The sequence below is a fragment of the Erythrolamprus reginae genome, chromosome 1 (genome assembly GCF_031021105.1).
Source record: "Erythrolamprus reginae isolate rEryReg1 chromosome 1, rEryReg1.hap1, whole genome shotgun sequence".
In the NCBI taxonomy this organism is placed as follows: domain Eukaryota; kingdom Metazoa; phylum Chordata; class Lepidosauria; order Squamata; family Dipsadidae; genus Erythrolamprus; species Erythrolamprus reginae.
Window position 1 is genome coordinate 106,622,836 of NC_091950.1, and position 22,411 is coordinate 106,645,246.

Here is a 22,411-nt window from a genome sequence, read left to right on the forward strand (position 1 = left end):
AGCCTTGCTTCTTCCACCCGCCCCCTTTAGCTGCTCCTCCCTGCCCTCTGTTCGCCTCCCTTCTAAAGTTTGGGATTTTCCTGAAGGATTTGCACTCATTATTTGCTTTTACATTGATTCCTATGGGAAACATTGTTTCGTCTTACGAACTATTCACCTTACGAACCTCCTCCTGGAACCAATTATGTTCGTATCATGAGGTACCACTGTACTTTAATTGATTGTGTGCTGCTTTTCCTTGTATTACAACTTTTATGAATTGTAACAAGTTGCTTTACTTATAGTTTGTATTGTATTCTGCTTGTGGTAAAGAGATTATAAAACAGACTTGGTCTACGGAGAGGGCGGCATACAAATCTAATAAATAATAATAATAATAATAATAATAATAATAATAATAATCCACTTGGATGCAAATTTTGGAAAAGTGTGGCATACACACCAATGAATTTTTAGTAAAGAAAAAGAAAAAGCAGCCAAATAATATATCTGCCATTCTTTTATTAGACATAGCTTTGGGAATCCAAATATTTGTGTATCAAGCTACTTGTACATCTTTAGAAGTAAGCCTGATTTGGATTCTGTTGGCTTATTTACCAATAAGTCATGACAGAATTATAGTCTGGAACTGAAATCCTATATCTGTTTCCTTGGGGGCATCGCTTGAACTCAGTGGGATTAAACTTGCACAAGAATATAGGATTAATCTGTAAGTCCTTAAGGAAATTCATCATGACAAAAATCTTCCATGAGCTAGACAAGATCCTGTTTATTTGGAAAAAATGATAAATTTAGTGCAAATTGTATTCAAGCACAAGCCTACACATTTCTATTAATATTCACATATTTGAGCCTAGTGCTATTCCCAGGGGTCAATTCTGTTGTAAATGACATTGACTAAAACCAATGAACTTTAACTTACAAGTGTTGCTTCTCTCTTGAGAAAGGATAGGAAAGACGTTTCACTGTCTGATGCTTATGTTCTGCCACTTTAGGTTGAATGGGTTCTGTTATTTTTTGGATTACAGAATTGATCTTTTTCAAAAGGCCATGAGGTTGATGAATTTGATACACCTAAGGATTGAAAAGACTTTTTTTTTTAAAAAAAGGAAACCATTTCATTTAAATCATTTGTAGAACATACCACGGCTTTACAAAAAGTAAAACCTTTAATCAGGACAATTAAAATTAGAAGCTCATTATGGGGTGGTGGTGTTTAAATGTTGAAATAAAAGGTCAAGTAAAGGTAGGACTATAGGAATATGAATTTTATGCAATTATGGTACTAATCATGACAGAATAGGTTCCAATAACAGAAATTTGATGATAACTTCCATGTTACATAAACTTTCTGTAAGGGAGGAGGAGCAATTTTTTTATTATAATGTATCCTCCATTACGTTATACAAAACTCTGCTTCCAGCACCTTGTCCTTGCTGGTTTAGATATTACTTTTATGTTTCTGTCCATGGAGACCCAATTCCTTCTGATCTCCTTAATTCAGATTTTCCAAAAATGATGGATGGGCTACTTTAAATTTGGAAATATAATTAAAATAAATAACATGATCAATAGACCTTGATCAGATACGGTTACAAAATTGAAGCCTCCTGTTTAATTTTAGTTTTACTTAAAATGAATTACTTTGTACTCTAAGGCTGTCTCTTCTTCCATTAGAGACATTTCCCTGCAGAGTCTGAGTTCCGCACTTAGTATGTCATTAAATATTGATCCATTTCTCAATTTTGCACCCTGAACAGGTACAGGCACATCTTTAAAAAGCTTAATATTCAATCATATAATATTCTATGGTGACAATGGGTTCTTAGAATTGTACTTCAAATATTCATTACAAGTTAAAACTAGATTCTACTGGTCCTTTTATGCTTGTAATTCACACATTCATGTCTATATATAACAGAGGTCTTCAAACTTGGCAACTTTAAGACTTGTGGACTTCAACTCATAGCTAACTGGAGAATTCTTAAGAGTTCAAGTCCACAAGTCTTAAAGTTGCCAAGTTTGAAGACCTTTGTTATATATAGGCATGAATATGTGAATTACAAGCATAAAAGAACCATAATATAGCCATTAAAGTAATTTGACTTTTTAAACTTTCTGTAATGGGAGAAATATTTCATTGAAAACACAGAAATAATCTTATTTATATAGAAATTTCCACAGTAGAGACATAAAATTAGAATGTTTTAAACAACAGTTTGTTGTGCCGACTGCTCTGACTCAGATGTAACCAGACTCACAAAGAAATGAGCCTTGGTGGCGTAGTGGTTAGAGTGCAGTACTGCAAGCTACTTCTGCTGATCACTGACTACCAGCAGTTTGGCAGATCGAATCTCAGTAGGTTTAAGATTGACTCAGCCTTCCACCCTTCCAAGGTGGGTAAAATGAGGACCCAGATTGTTGGGGGCAATATGCTTAATCTCTGTAAACCACTTAGAGAGGGCTATAAAGCACTGTGAAAAGTCCAAATGCTATTACTAAAGCTATTGCTAAATGTTTCTAGTAGAAGAGCCAGCCTTATAGTACAAAATAATTTATTTTAAGTAAAAAATAAAATTAAACATTAGTCTTGAATTTTGTAACATATCAGTTCAAGTTCTATTTAATTTTAATTATATTTCCAAATTTAAAGTAACACAAAGCTATAATAGATAGGTTTACACATTACATTAAACCCAAAACCTATTAGGTTTGATCTAGGTAGGGTGTTAAGTAAATTAACTGAAATCAATGGGTCTTAAGTAATGATATGTTAATCATGGTTTCAGTAAATTTATTCTTACTGTGATGATCACCCCATCGTTTCACAGGATTCTCTAGAATTGTAGTCTCATAAACTATGACTAGGAAAGATGAAATTTAGCAAAGTTAAGCCATGCAAAGATTTATGTCTGTAGAATAGCTGATGGCCTTGTTTGCTTTAGTGTAGTCATATTTTATTTTTAAAAATCTACTTTATTTAGCTTGTACCATAGTAATTCTTTTTCTTGAGATTTTTCTCAAGAAAAGCAGTCCTGTTTCTTTATGTAATGATGTTGAACTGTCATTCCAAAAGCCGTCTTGCTGAGCATATGTCATTTTAAACTTCAACACACATTCACATTGAAGACAATAGTATTTTTTTCTGTGGTGTGAGTTCAGAAAAAGGTAACAAACACTCATTTAATCGTGAGAGGTACCGTACTTGGTTACCTTGTACTTCCCAAATATTGTGGACTATTATTCTATAAATCATATTCAATATGGCTAAAGTCAGAGAGAATTCTAATACAGACTGAAGAGCATCAGGTTGCACATTGTTAACATCTGTGAAACTGGCATTGTAGGATGGGTTGAGTGGGGTGGCTGATGGCAATAGAAAAAAATCTGCAGCTGAATCAAAAGCAAACACAGGCAGCCTGTCTTTTGCATGATTTTTGGAAAGACATGTGATAAATATTTATAAGATTAACTACAAAATGGCACCAACTATGTCTACGTATCTTTTAAGGAACACATTTCTGCAATGCAGTGCAATGAACATGCATAAACATTTATATCTTGCAGCATTACAATTCATACATTGCTCTGTAAATTGTGTCACAAACTGTACCAAGAGATTTAGTTAAATATCCTGCTTCTCTTACAGGCAGACAATTTTAATTTATGAGGAGACTATGAAAAGTTAATGTCATGTCATTTAAATGTTTAGACCTCCTGAAGTTAAAGAATATTAAAACTAACCTTTTTTGTAGGCATCTTCAGTTTCATAAACTCTGCTTCACGGCACAAAACATTCCAAGGAGCATGAATTTTTATAAATCCAAGACCATGTATTTTTGTCTTTAAAAAAAAAAACAGACAGAAAAATTAATCTTCATACCAAATAAATACAAAGCACCATTTGTTCAATTTCATTTATATCGCCCTGTAACTTTTTCTTCTTTAAAAGGAGAACATAATGATTATGAGGCAAATAAAAGAAAGCTGATGAAAGATATATAGACCAAGTAAAGCATTTTGGCAGAAATAAGCAAAATCCAGTTTAAATAATATGCCCTGAATAAAGCTCTTTAAATCAACACTAACATAAAATGGTACTCTTTTCAAATGAAATACTACTACTATAAAAAGTTACTAACCTAAATCTATCAGTTGAACACTGCAATCTGACAATTCACCAGAAATATTTGGCTACAGTTTATTACTCATTTACTCTTTTCAGAGGTGCCACTCACTGTAATTGAAATTTCACTTTATTTCTGCTGAAATTAATTAACAGCTTCAAATTCCTTGTCTAATTGACAAGATCATTGTTTTAATATTAATTATTTCAGATACACCATACTCTTTTATTCATAGTATTAGTGCTAATGGATTTCCTTGGCAATCTACTTTGACAATCCTACAGATTTTTGTTTTTAAGACAATATTCTAAAGTCAGCAAGTTAACCCTTCCAAGAAGATAAGTTCCAGAGCTAAGATCTGTTCTCTGTCTTTGTTTGATTGCCATTATTGCTATGCTAGTTTACACAAGCATAAAAGCTTGTTTTCATACTGCTGCCCTGAACACCTGCTTACAAGAAATACATTACTCAAGAGACATAAGTAGCTGCCAATCTCAATATGGCAGAGCTTCAAAAACATGTATAGTATTAGCTTACTTCATGGAGGAGAATTTAATCAATTGAATATATGCTTTCCTTGAAACAAGCTTTTACTTTTATCCAATATTAAGGTCAGCAATAAGGTTTCAGTGACTCACAATTGCAAGAAATTATTTTGCCACATATGCTATTTTATTTTCTTGTGAACATTTGCTTTTGTTTTTGATATTGCTGAGTAGTGTCTTACTGAGTATTTCTTATTCATGTTTATATGGAAGACAGTCTCATTGAATTCAGTGACTCAATTCAATGACTCGATTCAATCTTATAGATTCAGACTTTTACTCAAGAAGTTATTATATGATTATAATAACTCTATAATAACATAGAACTGTAACGTTTTAAGTTTTTCCTGGGATTAGGTCCTAGGGAACACAGTAAGGCTTACTTACATCCAAGGCATTCAATTGTACAATTGGTATATCAAAATGCCTTGAAATAAACTATTTTATTTTAACTATTTAAAATCACCTCAAACAAATTGTAGTTAACTAATCCCTTATTATTTATCATTGCTATGATCCCATTTACAGTTGGAAAACATCAAGCATGGAAAAGTTTAAAATGTAATTAGTAAAGTTCACATTCAAAGAGTAAGAACATTGCTAAAGACAAAATTAAAAGGTGGAAACACCTTCAAAGCTTTTAATTAATTAATTACGGTAATTTAAACCAATTACGGTATATAACTGCCCATTTTATACCAAAATCTGGGTGGCTCCCAATCAAAAATTGAAACCACATAAAAGCCATATTAAAACTATTAAAACCATAAGCATTAAAAAAATACCAACATGTACTGTAGCTACCAATACCTACACCATATGTGTGATATGCTATACTCCTAGAATTATTAAGCAGTTGCAAGTTGAACTAAACAGTTTGGACTGAAAAGCAAAACTGATGACTATACATTAAATCCCCATAGTAATATTGACACATTACACCTGCCTGCAAAAATGGAGACAAGGTTTATTTCAAGTCAAATAACCTTCTGAAGAACAAAAGCATGCTTTACACTAATTGCATTAAAAACAAGCAAGAATGAGCTTTGATACAACTTAAAAACTGGAACGCATTGAATGTTCTGGAAACAAAGCATGAATATCAAAATAACATTATGAAAACACAGAGAAAATGCTGGCAAGGAAAAATATTACATGGTCAATTTGTACAAAACATTAAGTGAATTAAGATAACACCTGGCAATGAGTGACAACTGAAACATTAAAGAAAAGAAACTGAAGGCTTGATTTTGTCTGCTGAAGAGCAAGTTATTTGAATTAACAAAGAGGAAATCTCTAAGCTACACTAACAACCTGCTAATGTATACAATATATCAATATAAAATAAACATATTTACAACTCACTTTTCCCTTAGTACATGAGAGGTCTTGCATGATAATTATTCTAGATGTTTTATTTAACACTTATATTGTACTACCGATTTCTAGTCACAACCTACAGTAATTGCAATTTGAAGCTTACCATTTAATTAATTAATTAATTAATTAATTTATTTATTTATTTATTTATTTATTTATGTATTAGATTTGTATGCCGCTCCTCTCCGTAGAGTCGGGGCGGCTCACAGCATACAATTAAACAATTCATGACAAATCTAATAAATTTAAAAAACATTTAAAAACCCCATTATTAAACCAGACATACACAGAGACATACCATACATAAATAGTAATAATTTAGAATGTTTGCTAAAAGATTCCCATCAATAAATGGAAACTAAAACAGTAGAATCAATATTTATTTTTCACAGAAGCTTGGAATTCCTATAATACTTTAAAACAATCACATTAATAGTCTTGGGCCTTTTGAACAGATATAGGAAAGTGTTACTACAAGAGTCTAAATACAGATGAATCTTTTTGTTTAAAATTGTCTGCCCTATTCCTCTATGCCATGGAATGCAAATGGGTTGCTTAAAGGATGCAGAATGTCCATCAGCATCTTTTGTCTGTGAAAACATACACTGTTGAACAGATAAAGTATGTTACCAAACCAATTATTTATTGGTTGGATTGTAAAATATAACTTACATTTTTTTCATTCTCTGCCTTCCAATAAAGTTTCATATGCATTGAAACAAATAACAGTAGGACAAACATTTTCTAAATTTGTGGAAATTAAGATGTGATTCTAAATGCCTTTGGAGTTCTTGTCATACGCTAGGGTTATTTATACTTTAAATTTATTTATAACATTTATTGGGCACCTATTTTACCATAAATTAACTCTAGGATGCTATGTGCTATTCTCCCATTGGGGGACCAAGACAACTAGCAGAGCTACATTTTTAGGCCCTTACAAAAGAATAATAGGGTTGGGGCCAACTTTGGTGAGCCAGACCCACACCAAGCCTCCTCTGCTAGCACAAGTGGAATCGGTCAATCCCAATGGGGTGAGACTATTCTTCAAATAACCTGCATAGGATAGATTTATATCAGCAACAGCACCAGTTTTTTAAACTTTATTTAAAAGAAATAAATTAATTTGTTTATCTCTTAACACTTAAATCATTCTTAGAACTTTGCATGTTTAAAACTACAATTTATTTTTTCAATCCATAAGATTCAATTCAATGATCTACCAGACAAAACAATGAGGTTCATTTTATATCTTCCATATAAGGCCAGATCATATGATCAAAATCAGTAATATCATTTGAATAAGATTAAGATCATGGACTAAGAACATAGGACATACATCAATATGTGTTTGAACGTTTGCAAGTAATACAGCTCTCAAAGACACAGCTTTTATCATGAAATGCCAACAAACTTTTATTTAATGTAAAGGAATTTCTCTCTCTCTCTCTCTCTCTTTCACACACAAACACACACAAACACACACACACACACACACACACACACACGCAGGCCTCTGGACACATACCAAACTTTTGTCAGGGCATTATCAGTATACAGTATATATATATATACACTATATATACAGTAAATATAATGTACTATATATTAGTATATATATATAATATACTATATATGGCTACATGAATGGACTAATTGTATTGGATTATATCAAGGCTTCTATAAAATAGGGAAACCCTATAGGAAAAGTATAATAGTTTATTATAAGAAAGAATTTATAGTAATCTGAATTAGTTGGAGTCCCAAAGGGAACAAAACTTGACTGTAAAAAATATGACTTTAGTAATCGGGTTGTTGAAGCATGGAACTCATTACCAGACTCCGTAGTATCATCCCCTAACCCCCAACATTTTACCCTTAGACTATCCACGGTTGACCTCTACAGATTCCTAGGAGGTCAGTAATGGGTGTACATAAGCGCACTAGATTGCCTTCCGTCCCCTGTCCTATAGTCTCTCCTATATTTCGTATTTCTTCTCTAGTATATCCTCTATAACCTTCATTGTGTATTATTGTTTATTGGACAAAATAAATAAATAAAAATAAAATCTGGCAAGATTAAGCAGATTTCCAGAGAAATTTTGTAAAAGTGTGTATTTCTTCAGGCATTCTACTGGCATTAGAGTGTACGGGGATATTCTACAAAACCCTAGGCCTTGGTCTTATTTTAGTAAACATGACTTTTGTTTTTTAGTTACTCATCTTCACCCTTGCGTGACTATCCTTACAAAAGGCCACTGGCAGAGAGGGATACATCCCGTTGGGAAATAATAGTCATGTCAAAATATACTTCTGTGGGAATCTATTTGTTTGTTTTGGAACCCTGCCCCTTGAACAAAAACATATTCTCCCACCTATTTATCTCTCTATTGTACAGATTCATACATGGGCTGAAATGACTATGAGCTAAGGTGAATTTTTCTGAATATAACAGTTGAAGCCCTTTAGAATATTGCCCTTTGTGATATTTAAGAATTAAAATCTTTGTACAGATAGGATAGTAATGCCATGGAAATGGGTACCTATCTTAAAATCATAACAATGCTGTAAGTTGTGGCTATGTCTCCAAATTCAAAGCTACCCAGGGAAACGAAATGCATGAATATTTAGGACCAACAGAATAAACAGTTTTTGTATAATGTAAGGATATGCATAACATGATAGGCAAAATCAAAATATTGTAAATGAATAAAGTGATTTTGCAAATTAGATTAGATTCTATCTTGTTATATATTGAGGTTAACACGAATTTCAAATGAAACTCGTGTTTATGTTAAATGTATGTTTGTCTTGTGTGTCTTTTATGAAAATTAATAAAATATTTTTTTTTTTTAAAGAAAAGCAGTACAGTATTCCTCAACATTATTATGCTGTAAACCGCCCTGAGTCTCAGGAGAAGGGCGGCCTAGAAATTGAATAAATAAAGAAATAATAAACAAACAAACATCATGAAGCATTATATTTGATTTGATAGAAAATTGTAACCACATCAACTGCATTGTCAACAAGTATTATCCCATAGAAAAGTATATCTATATGTAAAGAATGTGGCATAAATGCTCCTTTTTAGTAACTATAAAATATGGATGGCCAGGGCCATATGAAAAATACATGATATTAAAGACTAGTTTCCAAGTATGTTAGAAAAAGAATATGCTCAATGGCATGGGAACCTATGAAGGCTTTGAGATTCTCATGAATTTTTCAGCAACCAATCAATATACAGTGTTCCCTCGATTTTCGCGGGTTCGAACTTCGCAAAATGTCTATACCACGGTTTTTCAAAAATATTAATTAAAAAATACTTCGCGGTTCCCCCCCCCTATACCATGGTTTTTCCCGCCCGATGACGTCATATGTCATTGCCAAACTATCATCTGCCTTTAAAAAACATTTTTTAAAATAAACTTTAATAAATAAACATGGTGAGTAATAATCTAAATGGTTGCTAAGGGAATGGGAAATTGTAATTTAGGGGTTTAAAGTGTTAAGGGAAGGCTTGGAATACTGTTCATAGCCAAAAATAGTGTATTTACTTCCGCATCTCTACTTCGCGGAAATTCGACTTTCGCGGGCGGTCTCGGAACGCATCCCCCGCGAAAATCGAGGGAACACTGTACTAACAATTTTTATATGCACTGTAAAAGAAAAGAAAAAAGAGTAATTACATCTTCATCTCTTTCCAGTTCAAGGCCAGCCTGCATAAGGTTGCTTTCATACTCTTCTCTGCGGAATCTCTTGTCATCTTCATGATAATCCATGTGAGGTGCACTTTCATCCATGCTGAGCTGCCCGCCTTTTCCAGGAAGTGGTTTATCTTGCTTGACGCTTCGAGGCGCCAAATCATTGAAATGGATTTTCCGAGTGAGTGTCCTACTAAATGAGTACTTCTTGTAGTGGTAAACCAGAATATAATCCACTTTTCTTTTGCCATCTCTAAAAAATAGTCCATATTTGCAGTTGGCATCTGGATCTTGTGAGAATGAATTTAATAGCTGTGAATGAAATGAAAGAGATTGAAATACATGTTGACATTAAACATGAAAATAGTTAAGGATTAAAAGTTATTTTTGGACACAGCAAAGATCACCAATGGGTAATCTTGCCAAACTGTAAATTTACAAAAGATTGCTTTTTTAATGTTTAAAACTTTGTGGATCAGGGGCTTGAAATGCTAAACAAAGAACAAACAAATAACAAGCCATCTGAGGTAACAAATGACTTCACTCATTTGTTTTGCCCAGTACACTGGCTTTGTAAAATCTCTGTATGTTAAGATCTCAAATTACTGCATCTTGAAAATCATTAGCTGATTTTCAACTAGAGATACAGATCATGTTAAGCACTTGGGGTTTTTTGTTTAATAGTGTCTTAAACATGTGTTGAGATCACATGCTTTACTCTACAAAGGATATTTGTCTTTTTACTACTGATAAATACATTAATATTACATTCAAATATTTGTCACTTTTCTTCATCATCTGTAAAACAGATCAGTTATAATACAGACTGAAAGAAACCAGCTGATCATACAGCTCCGCCAAAAAGATCCATGGACTTTGGCCAGTAAGGGACCAAGGTTCAGTTTTTGCTTCATTTGTGATTTTTTTCTCATGGAAAATTAAAATGGAAATACAACTGTCATTCTACCCCCTGCAGTTTCATGATAATTGGAAGTAGTACAGTGATCCCCCGCTCGTTGCGAGGGTTCCGTTCCAGGACCCCCCGCAACGAGCGGGTTTTCGCGAAGTAGCGCTGCGGAAGTAAAAACACCATCTGCGCATGTGCAGATGGTGTTTTTACTTCCGCAGCGCTAGCGAGGAGCCGAAGATTGGGGGCGGCGCGGGTGTTTTAAAACGTCCCCGCCGACATGGGGGGCTCGCTAGCACCCCCCCGGACCCCCAACCCGGGTTTGGGGGGTGCTAGCGAGCCCCCCATGTCGGCGGGGACGTTTTAAAACACACGCGCCGCTTTCCAATGAGTCCTGAAGACAAACGGGGAAGTTTGACGTTTGTCTTCGGGACTCATTGGAAAGCGGCGCGTGTGTTTTAAAACATCCCCGCCGACATGGGGGGCTCGCTAGCACCCCCCCGAACCCCCAACCCGGGTTTGGGGGGGTGCTAGCAAGCCCCCCATGTCGGCGGGGACGTTTTAAAACACACGCGCCGCTTTCCAATGAGTCCCGAAGACAAACGGGGAAGTTTGACGTTTGTCTTCGGGACTCATTGGAAAGCGGTGTGTGTGTTTTAAAACATCCCCGCCGACATGGGGGGCTCGCTAGCACCCCCCCGAACCCCCAACCCGGGTTTGGGGGGGTGCTAGCGAGCCCCCCATGTCGGCGGGGACGTTTTAAAACACACGCGCCGCTTTCCAATGAGTCCCGAAGACAAACGGGGAACTTTGACGTTTGTCTTCGGGACTCATTGGAAAGCGGCGCGTGTGTTTTAAAACATCCCCGCCGACATGGGGGGCTCGCTAGCACCCCCCCGAACCCCCAACTCGGGTTTGGGGGGGTGCTAGCGAGCCCCCCATGTCGGCGGGGACATTTTAAAACACAAGCGCCGCTTTCCAATGAGTCCCGAAGACAAACGCGGAAGTTTGAACTTCCCCGCTTTAGGAGTCTCCGTTCTCCGTTCTCCGCTGACTCCTGGCGAACTTCCCGGGCGAAGGGCGGGCGAGCGGGTGCTGGGGGGGGCTTCGCCCTCCCGCCAGCAAGAGGGGGAAGACCCAGGGAAGCCGCCCAGCAGCTGATCTGCCCGGCTCCATCTACGCATGCGTGCCCATAGAAAAAAGGGCACGCATGCGCAGATGGTGTTTTGACTTCCGGGTTCAAAAATCGCAAATTACCCTGTTCGCAATGGTTGGGGACGCAATAACCGGGGTATTACTGTATTGCAATTAAAGTTTAAATTTTTCAAAACATACATGCTTCTTAAAAATAGGTTTTTGAATAAAAAGGCTTATGAATCTCAATTTATCTTCCAGTAAAAGTATTTGTGCTTATTTGTAGATCATGATTAAGAAAACCATGTAATATGTTGGCACACCTAATGTGGATAAGCCAAGTTTACTCCGAGAAATATAGCAGGATCTGATTTACAATTCCTAAAACAATTATTTTTATTTATTCATTTAATAAATTAAATTTCTATGACGCCAACTCTGTAAGGACTCAGGGCAGTTCACAACAAAAACATGGGTCGACCTCTCTAGTCATCCTCTTGAGATCAATGGCCTTACAGCTTTCTGGAAGGCCAATAAGGTGGGGGTAGCCCAGAGAGTCGGAGCAACCACAGAGAAGGCTCTCCCTCATGGACCCGCCAACCAACACTGTTTAGCTGATTGGATATGAAGAAGATCAACCATGTGGGCTCTTACTGCTCAATGGGAGGTATGTGGTAGAAGGCAGTCTCAAAGATACACTGGCACTAAACCATGTAGGGCTTGAATTGTGACCAGAGACCAATAGAAAGCCAGTGCAGCTCGCAAAGAATTGGTGTAGTGAGGGTGTATCTTGGTGCACCCACAACATCTCGCCCAGCTGCATATTGAACCAACTGTAGTCTCCGAACATTCTTCAGGGGTAGCCCCATGTAGAGCACATTGAAATAGTCCAGCCATGAGGTGATAAGGACATGAGTGACCGTGAGAAGAATCTCTCGATCCAAGTAGGGTTGCAATTGGTGCACTAGTCGAACCTGTGCAAAGGTCCCCCTAGCTACAGCTGTCAGGTGTTGATCTAGTCTAAGCTGTGAGTCTAGGAGGGCACCCAAATTGCAAACTGTTCTGAGGTTAATTTCTCTCCCCTCAGAACCAAGAAAGGACAGTTGACATAGTCCTTCGGAGGGAGTATCCATAGCCACTTGGTCTTGTCTGGGTTAAGTTTGAGCATGTTGACTCCCATCCAGACCCTCACTTCATCCAGGCACCAGCATATCGCATCCACTGTTTCACTGAACTGACATGGGGTAGAGATATATAGCTGGGTATCATCAGCATATTGCTGAAACCTCACCCCATCTTACCCAGTGGCTTCATGTATATGTCAAATAGTAGAGGAGAGAGGACCGAAGCCTGAGGCACCCCGCAAATGAGGGGCCTAGGGGTCAATCTCTGCTCTCCCACCAACACCAATTGCCATCCACCAGAGAGATAGGAGAAGAACCATTGTAACACGGTGCCTCTCAATCCTAGCTCCCTTAGTCAGCGCAGAAGGATACCATGGTTGATGGTATCGAAAACTGCTGAGAGGTCAAATAACAGCAAGATAGAGGAATGATATTTATTTTATTTATTTATTTATTATTTAGATTTGTATGCCGCCCCTCTCCGAAGACTCGGGGCGGCTCACAGCAGAGAAAAACAAATCATAAATAATCTGAATACATTTAAAACATTTAAGATTTAAAAAGAAAACCCCATATAATACATACACACTCACAAGCATACCATACACAATTTAAACATGCCCAGGGGGAGATGTCTTAGTTCCCCCATGCCTGACGGCAAAGGTGGGTTTTAAGGAGTTTACGGAAGGCAGGTAGAGTAGGGGCAGTTCTAATCTCCGGGGGGAGTTGGTTCCAGAGAGCCGGTGCCGCCACAGAGAAGGCTCTTCCCCTGGGGCCCGCCAACCGACACTGTTTAGTTGACGGGACCCGGAGAAGGCCCACTCTGTGGGACCTAATCGGTCGCTGGGATTCGTGCGGCAGGAGGCGGTCTCGGAGGTATTCTGGTCCGATGCCATGAAGGGCTTTAAAGGTCATAACCAACACTTTGAATTGTGACCGGAAATTGATCGGCAGCCAATGCAGACTGCGGAGTGATGGTGAAACATGGGCATACCTAGGTAAGCCCATGACTGCTCTCGCAGCTGCATTCTGCACGATCTGAAGTTTCCGAATACTTTTCAGAGGTAGCCCCATGTAGAGAGCATTACAGTAGTCGAACCTCGAGGTGATGAGGGCATGAGTGACTGTGAGCAATGAGTCCCGGTCCAGATAGGGCCGCAACTGGTGCACCAGGCGAACCTGGGCAAACGCCCCCCTCGCCATAGCTGAGAGATGGTTTTCTAATGTGAGCTGTAGATCGAGGAGGACGCCCAAGTTGCGGACCCTCTCTGAGGGGGCCAATGATTCCCCCCCAGGGTGATGGACGGACAGATGGGATTGTCCTTGGGAGGCAGAACCCACAGCCACTCCATCTTATCCGGGTTGAGTTTGAGTCTGTTGACACCCATCCAGGCCCCAACAGCCTCCAGGCACCGGCACATCACTTCCACCGCTTCGTTGACTGGGCATGGGGTGGAGATGTAAAACTGGGTATCATCGGCATATTGATGATACCTCACCCCATGTCCTTGGATGATCTCACCCAGCGGTTTCATGTAGATGTTGAATAGCAGGGGGGAGAGGACCGACCCCTGAGGTACCCCACAAGGGAGCGACCTCGGAGCCGACCTCTGATCCCCCACTAACACTGACTGCGACCGGCCAGAGAGGTAGGAGGAGAACCACTGAAGAACAGTGCCTCCCACTCCCAACCCCTCCAGCCGGTGCAGAAGGATACCATGGTCGATGGTATCGAAAGCCGCTGAGAGGTCAAGAAGCACCAGGACAGAGGATAAACCCCTGTCCCGGGCCCGCCAGAGATCATCCATCAACGCGACCAAAGCGGTTTCCGTGGTGTAACCGGGCCTGAAGCCTGACTGCTGGGGACCTAGATAATCGGCTTCTTCCAAGGACCGCTGGAGCTGGAGTGCCACCACCTTCTCGACAACCTTCCCCATAAAGGGAAGGTTGGAGACTGGACGATAGTTATTAAGTACGGCTGGGTCCAGGGAGGGCCTCTTGAGGAGGGGACGCACAAGCGCTTCTTTATAGAGAGTTGGAAAGACTCCCCTCCCCAAGGAAGCGTTGGTAATCTCCTGGGCCCAGCTCCATGTCACCTCCCTGCTGGCCGAGACCAACCAGGAGGGACACGGATCCAGTAAACAGGTGGCGGAACTCACAGCTCCAATGGCCTTGTCCACTTCATCAGGTGTCACCAGATCAAACTCTTCCCAGACAGGTGGATATCTCAGGCTCACCAGAGATAATCCATTAGAGAGACCAAAGCAGTGTCCGTGCTGTGGCCAGGCCTGAACCCTGATTGAAAAGAGTCTAGATAATCAGTTTCATCCAACAACCTGTAGGAGCTGGAGTTGGAAACTGGACGAAAATTCTTTAGTTCTGCTGGATCCAGAGAAGGCCTCTTGAGGAGGGGCCTCAAAACCATCACCTTTGACGGTTGTGGTACAAACCCCTCCCCTCAAGGAAGTGTTGACCAAAACTTGGAGCCAGCCTCATGACACCTCCCTGCTGGATGAAACCAGCCAAGAGGGGCACGGGTCCAACAAGCAAGTGGAGGAACTCATAGCTCTCACAGCCTTGTCCACTTCCTCAGGTGTCGCGGGCTCAAATTCATTTCACACAACAGGACTAAGATCTGCCCTTGTCATCTCTGTCTGCATTGCCCAATCAGAGGCCATATCCATCCGAATCTGAGTGACTTTATCCAACAGATACTGCACAAATTCCTCAGCTCTGCCCTGCAAGGGCTCCTCTGTTCCCTCCACCTGGAAGAGGGAAGGAGTCACCCTAAAAGGGTGGCTGGGCATGAGTCAGGATGCAATAAGCATGGAAAAATGCAAACATTTTACCATCTGTATCACCACTAAATAAGAATTAATACAGGTTCTTAGTGGTGTTTGGTCAGATTCGGAGTTACTGGACTTCCAGCGTCATTCTGGACATCTGTTTTGGCATTTCATCTCCCAGAGCTACTTGGTAAACCAGGGAGTTTTCCTGGCTCCACTGCTGCGGAGAGGTCACAAAGGCACAATCTGATCCAGTGGCCCAGATTATTATTATTATTATTATTATTATTATTATTATTATTATTATTATTTGTATGCCGCCCCTCTCTAAAGACTTGGAGCGACTCACAACAACAATACACAATACAAATCCAATGATTAAAAACAGAACAGTTAAAACCCTTAATTTAAAAACAATCATACAGCCCAAACAAACCATACATAAAATGGGACGGCCGAGGGGAATCAATTTCCCCATGACTGGCAGCAGAGGTGGGTTTTTAGGAGTTTGCGAAAGGCAAGGAGGGTGGGGGCAGTCCTGATCTCCGGGGGAAGTTGATTCCAGAGGGCCGGGGCCACCACAGAGAAGGCTCTTCCCCTGGGTCCTGCCAGACGGCATTGTTTTGTCGATGGGACCCAGAGAAGGCCAACTCTGTGGGACCTAATTGGTCGCTGGGATTCGTGCAGCAGAAGGCGGTCCCGAAGGTATTCTGGTCCGATGCCATGAAGGGTTTTATAGGTCAAGACCAACACTTTGAATTGTGACCGGAAATTGATCGGCAACCATTGCAGACTGCGGAGTGTTAATGTGACATGGGCATATCTGGGAAAGCTCATGATTGCTCTCGCAGCTGCATTCTGCACGATCTGAAGTTTCCGAACACTATTCAAAGGTAGCCCCATGTAGAGAATGTTACAGTAGTCGAACTTTGGTGATGAGGGCATGAGTGACTGTGAGCAATGACTCCCGATCCAGGTAGGGCCGCAACTGGTGCACCAGGAGAACCTTGGCAAATGCCCCCCTCGCCACAGCTGAAAGATGGTTCTTTAATGTTAGCTGTGGATCGAGGAGGACACCCAAGTTGCGGTCCCTCTCTGAGGGGGTCAGTAATTCCCCCCCCAGGGTAATGGACGGACAGATGGCATTGTCCTTGGGAAGCCATTCCGTCTTGTCAGGGCTGAGTCTGGGCCTGTTGGCACCCATCCAGACCCCAACAGGCTCCAGGCACTGGCACATCACTTCCACTGCTTCATTGACTGGACATGGGGTGGAGATGTACAACTGGGTATCATCAGCATACTGATGATACCTCACCCCAGGCCCCTGGATGATCTCGCCTAGCGGTGCCCTATTCCAGGCAACAACTAGGGACTCAATGGATTGTGGACAAGGGATTCAGGTATCTCCCCCAGCTCCTTCTGGAACTCTTCCGGGTCCATTAGGCGTCAATTACGACATTTAGGTCTGTTATTTTATCCCCATAAACTCTCAAACTAAAATGTAGGTCACAGGATAGAACTTCTAAACAGAAGATAGCTTTCAAAATGGTGAAGTATCAAGTGCTACATAAATAGATGCACCTGTAAAGATCTTTGCAACTCATACATTAGGAAAATTTGATACCTTAGAATCACAATACCACTAAAAAGATTGAGTTACTTTGGGCAGTGAAAACTCATGCTGATGTTTCAGATTGGGAATGATACTTATAAACCTACTTATCCTTAAACAAAGTATTTCAAGTTTTATTGGACTATGCAAAGAAAAAAACCCATCAATGCTTCGAAGTTTGCATGCGTAGCCTTTCTCCAGAGACCACTTTCTATAAATTGGACCGAGGCGTAAAAAACAGATGCTTCCTTTTTAAGGAAAAAAAGTTTAATCCATCTTTTTTTGTACTTTTTGATAAAGATACTCTGGCCTTTTGAGTCTGTGAAGTCTTTTTGTTTAAGAACTTTAGTACATTTTAGTATATAAATGTTAGCTAAAGTGACTGAAATGCCTTTAAAATCTGGGGTAATTGAATTAGTTGGGTGTTTAAGGCTTCTTTCTTTCTTTCTTTCTTTCTTTCTTTCCTTCTTTCTTTCCTTCCTTCCTTCCTTCCTTCTTTCCTTCCTTCCTTCCTTCCCTCTCCTGGGATTCCAGGTTATGCGGATCCGTGATAGAAAATTGCATATAGACAATTTAATTTTTTAGTGATCTACTAAATTTATTATAGATTTCAACAATGTTGTTGCTATTTTTTATTTCTTCTGTTTTTGTACTTTCTACATTTATCTTTTAAAGAAATAAAAGATTAAATAATTTTAATCTTTTTATTCAGGGTGTGCGCCTCTCTGTCTGTTTCTCTCTCTCTATACACATACATACACACACACACACGTGCACATAAACACAATTTACTTTTCCATTCATTATCACTGACAATGTCTAATTAGGTTCTTGTTACATGTGTTTGTATTGCTTTCATGTCATGTTTACTTATTTATTTGTGGCAGTAAGAAACCTAGGCAGATTTCTCCATTGGAAAAACATGGTTGTTCCAAGTCCTTTAACACTCACTGAATCAAACGTGTGTTTGATTCTTAATTTTGCAATTTATAAGAAATTTGTACAAGATGCTACTGAATGCAAATTGGTTCCTTTTCAGCTACACTGCTTCATTCAATTCCCTATTGCTTGTAAGAATTGTCTATCAAATTTAACAATCATTGTACTCTACCCACAATGGAGTATATTGATTACTTTTTATTAACTTTTTATATTCCTAACTAGTGTACCACAGTACAATTCGGACTTCTAAATATTTTGAATCAATATAAAAATGTTACTTTCATATTTGGCTCAAAGGATTCTTAAAATAATCCTTTCAAAGAGCTGTTCACCACACTATTACAACTATGAATTACCATGGCACCATAATTCCAGTGCTTACATATACCCCTTATTTTGACCAAATCGTGTAGACACAGGAATATATTCTTTCCCCTTTAATGTTTGTATCATGGAAGAGAGTCATGAAAATGTGCAATTATACACCCTAATTGCAACATGTGCCTCTAAAAGTATTTTTTCCAGGTCATTATGTTATTACATTATGTTAAGTGCTATTGCTAACATGTTGTAAGCCGCCCTGAGTCTAAGAAGAAGGGCGGCATAAAAATCGAATAAATAAAATAAAATAAAATAAGTAAAATATTGTTACACTGATTTCAAACTTTTATTGGAAATCCCAAAGTTAAATTTTACAAAGTTAAAAAAAACTTTGTCCATAAAAAGAACATAAAAGTCTGAATGCATATGCATTCAATTATTCCTGCCAAATGCCAGGTAAATTCACTAACCAATAAGCAATTATTAATGGAAAGGGTATAAATATTTCCTCTCCACTATTTCTGAAAGGCAATTCAAGTTCTATGACTTTACAAGTCATAGTTCTTCTAAGTTCTTCTCTTAGTGGGGTATTTACAATTCTCTATCAAGAAAGAAAACATGTTCTAATTTTCTTAACCTATTATCTTTTTTATTCTTAATTTTATTAGTTTACTCAATCAAAAGGTCTTATCCTATTTATTAGTAAGGTTTTTTAACCAGGCCATTTGTACTGTTATAATTTTGTCTTCTCCACATAAATGGATTTTTAAGCCTATTAACATTATTCTTTTATTTGTATTTGTTTATATATATAGATTTATATCTCTGGGGTTTTCCCCCCAGAACTACATGGCATTCCTTCCTCCAACCTTTTTCCACCACAAGAATCTCATATAATTGAAAATCATCCCTCAAATTTCAGTAGCTATCCACAGTCTTGGATCTTGGTCCCTCTGTCTTGCTCCAATACTTTAATGCTATTTCTTGAAAGTTTTGCCATACTGTTTGGTATGTTAAAATTAAAATTTTGATTTTTTAAAGAATAGTTCAAATAGTGAGCTTTGAAAATTGATTATATATATAAAATTGGCTTATGAATATGTTAAGATTTGTTTCTGATCTTAAGTTGCAAAGTAAGCAGATTAATTTAATTTAAAAATTCAAATTAGACTTGACTCTGCATGTCTGTAGGTTAGTCACATCAATAGTCACATATTTTTGAGGATTTCATTGATATAAATATAAAATAGATAAATAAGATTAAACTTACTTTGAAAAGTTATACAACGTGGGTACTTAAAGATACAATTGAGATCAGTGCAAAAAGTCAGAAACTCTATATATTATTTCTGTAATGCAATTAGATGCAAAATTCTAACCTACATATTTGTGTGTTTATGCATATGTATGTATTTTTATGTGTATATACACAGAACAATTGTAAACAGATACACAAACACACAGAGAGAGATGTCTGTCTTTTTTCCACACGGTTCTTTAGAATGATGCAATTCCAAAAATAAACTTTTCATTCTTATTTTTTTAAATAAATGACCAAAAAGCTATGCCATGTTTTTAGGGACTAACACCAAAGCCTTGCATTTGGAAGGAAGGAAGTACTGTGAGCTGCACAACATCAGCCACAAAACTGTATGGCACTAGAGAAATTAAGCTGCATTACCTAGGTGCCTCCTGAACCGACAGACCAGGTGAGCATGCAGCTCTTCTACTCACCGTACTTTCTGTGCGAACATAGCCGATGTCTTCAATAGCTCTGATGTTGATGATGTGGATTCCCTTCTCCTCGGCAGGTAATGTGGAGTATTTCTCATTCATCCTCATTGTTGTTTCATTAGAAGCATCTCTGACATTTTCTGGGAGAAACTCCACCCCATGAAATGAACTGTCAGGGTCTAAAGAAAAGAGAAACAGCTTAGCTTAGAGGTTTTCGTGGCATCACTTTTCCAGCTGGAACATGTCCAGGTCTGCCTCTCCCCCTGTCTTTTGTTTTCTGAAAGGACCTCCCCTGTCTTTTCTCCCTTACGCTCCCCAGCTCTCCTCTGAACACTTGTATGCTTTGCCCAGGTTCCTTCTTGGCATTGGCTCAGCTAATCAGCTCGGTAGAAAAGATTCTGTGTCACAATATAGATGCTGCCAGACTCTTTAGACTGCAGTAGCAGCTGAATGAATTGAATGTCTAATTAATTGTTTCACAAACAGCCATTACAAATTCATTGTCCTCGACACACAAACAAATAATAGTAGCATATAAGCGGAACAAAACAGAGACCCACACGGAATATGCTGCATGTTAACTTACCTACACAGCCCTACTGTATAAATAATGTTAATAGTCAGAGCATGAACTAAGTCAATTTGTCAATTGTAAAGAATTATGAAATTTTAAACCATGACAACCTGCCAGCGTGTACACCTGAGCCCCTACTGTTACAAGTGTTAACAATGTAAGATGTAAGGCAGAACAAATGTATCACATAAAGAACAGGAAATCATAGAAAGATGACATGTAAATACTGCAGTAATATAAAGCTGAAACCTATAAAGTAATAATGAACGTCTAGTAAATTCCAGGATAAGTGTTTTAAATCCCAACTTTCCCATAACCAGTACATTTTATAGATGTTGATTTACTTAAATACTACCATATTTTTTGGAGTATAAGTTGCACTTTTGTCCTCCCTAAAAGAGGCTGAAAATTTGGGTGCATCTTATATACTCCAAATGTAGATTTTTAAAAAAGCTTTCTTTCAGCCTTAACTAGATGCTAACGATCTTACCTTGCAGGTCTTTTCATTGTTACTCTCTCTGCAGAATGTTTTTCCAGCCCTAAGTCTTTGCAGGCTTTATTTCATTGCTCTACTTGCGTGGAATAAGATTTTTTCCAGTCCTAACAAGGTGCTAATGATGCTTCCAGCTCTAACTGTCTTGCAGGCTCTTTCATAGTTACTCTCTCCGAATAAGATTTTTTTAAAGCCCTAACCAAGGGATAAAATAATGTGCTGAAGCTGACCAGGCTAAGGACGCTATTCAAATAAATAACTGGTATGCAGATTTCCCCCACCCAATTTTCCTCCTCAAAAACTAAGATGCATTTTATACTCCAGTGCATCTTATATTCCAAAAAAATACGGTAATAGGGATGCATTATAATACAGAACATTTTTCTAAATTGTCAGTATGTTACATTAAAACAATTGTGAATATTTTTTTTTGAGATTGCCATCACTCCTTAATCACTATGTGGGAATAAAAGGGTGAGTCAAGGATCTTCACACATCAAGTAATCTGTAATCTTGAATCTTACATTAAGAATGAGATGGTCTAATGAATATGGTATTTTAAAAGATTCAGAGAAGATTAGACATGTATAACTTGCTTCTCAAATTATTTTCCCCCATGAAGTACAATGTTTTGGTGACTGCCCAGCAAAGCTAACTATCGTGAAACTGTTAGCAGCACATCTCCAACTTTCCTGTATGAAATCTATTAAGAACCATATTTGGGACGTTCTTGTAGGCATATGACAGAATGCTCTGAAACGGAGGGCAATCTTCAATGTAACACCTGCTGAATTGATGCAATATATATATATAAATCACAACAAACTATGAACCCAATCTGCCACAAATAAAAAATTATGACTAGAACATTGTGATCTATTTGGGGAATGTTGTATTGTATTTTGAATTAAATTAAATGTTAATTTCAATGTTACAATAACTTCTTAAATGGGGCATGTTACTTAATTCAAAATTAAACACAATTATTTTTTGTATAAAATATCTTTCTAAAACATCTAGTCTAATCA

General features: G+C 38.3%; 1 protein-coding gene across 4 annotated transcripts in view; it reads right to left on the bottom strand.

Annotated features, from left to right (window-relative positions):
- The window catches only part of ANO1 (anoctamin 1), a 143,728-nt gene that overhangs the window by 82,619 nt on the left and 38,698 nt on the right, over positions 1-22,411 (bottom strand). For all 4 annotated transcript variants that reach the window (XM_070761560.1, XM_070761552.1, XM_070761578.1 and 1 more), the window contains exons 2-5: positions 20,317-20,495; positions 9,742-10,068; positions 3,745-3,843; positions 923-1,074 (exon numbers count right to left, since the gene is read on the bottom strand). In XM_070761560.1, the coding sequence (XP_070617661.1) occupies positions 923-1,074; positions 3,745-3,843; positions 9,742-10,068; positions 20,317-20,495 (757 nt within the window). The remainder of the gene's footprint in view (positions 1-922; positions 1,075-3,744; positions 3,844-9,741; positions 10,069-20,316; positions 20,496-22,411) is intronic.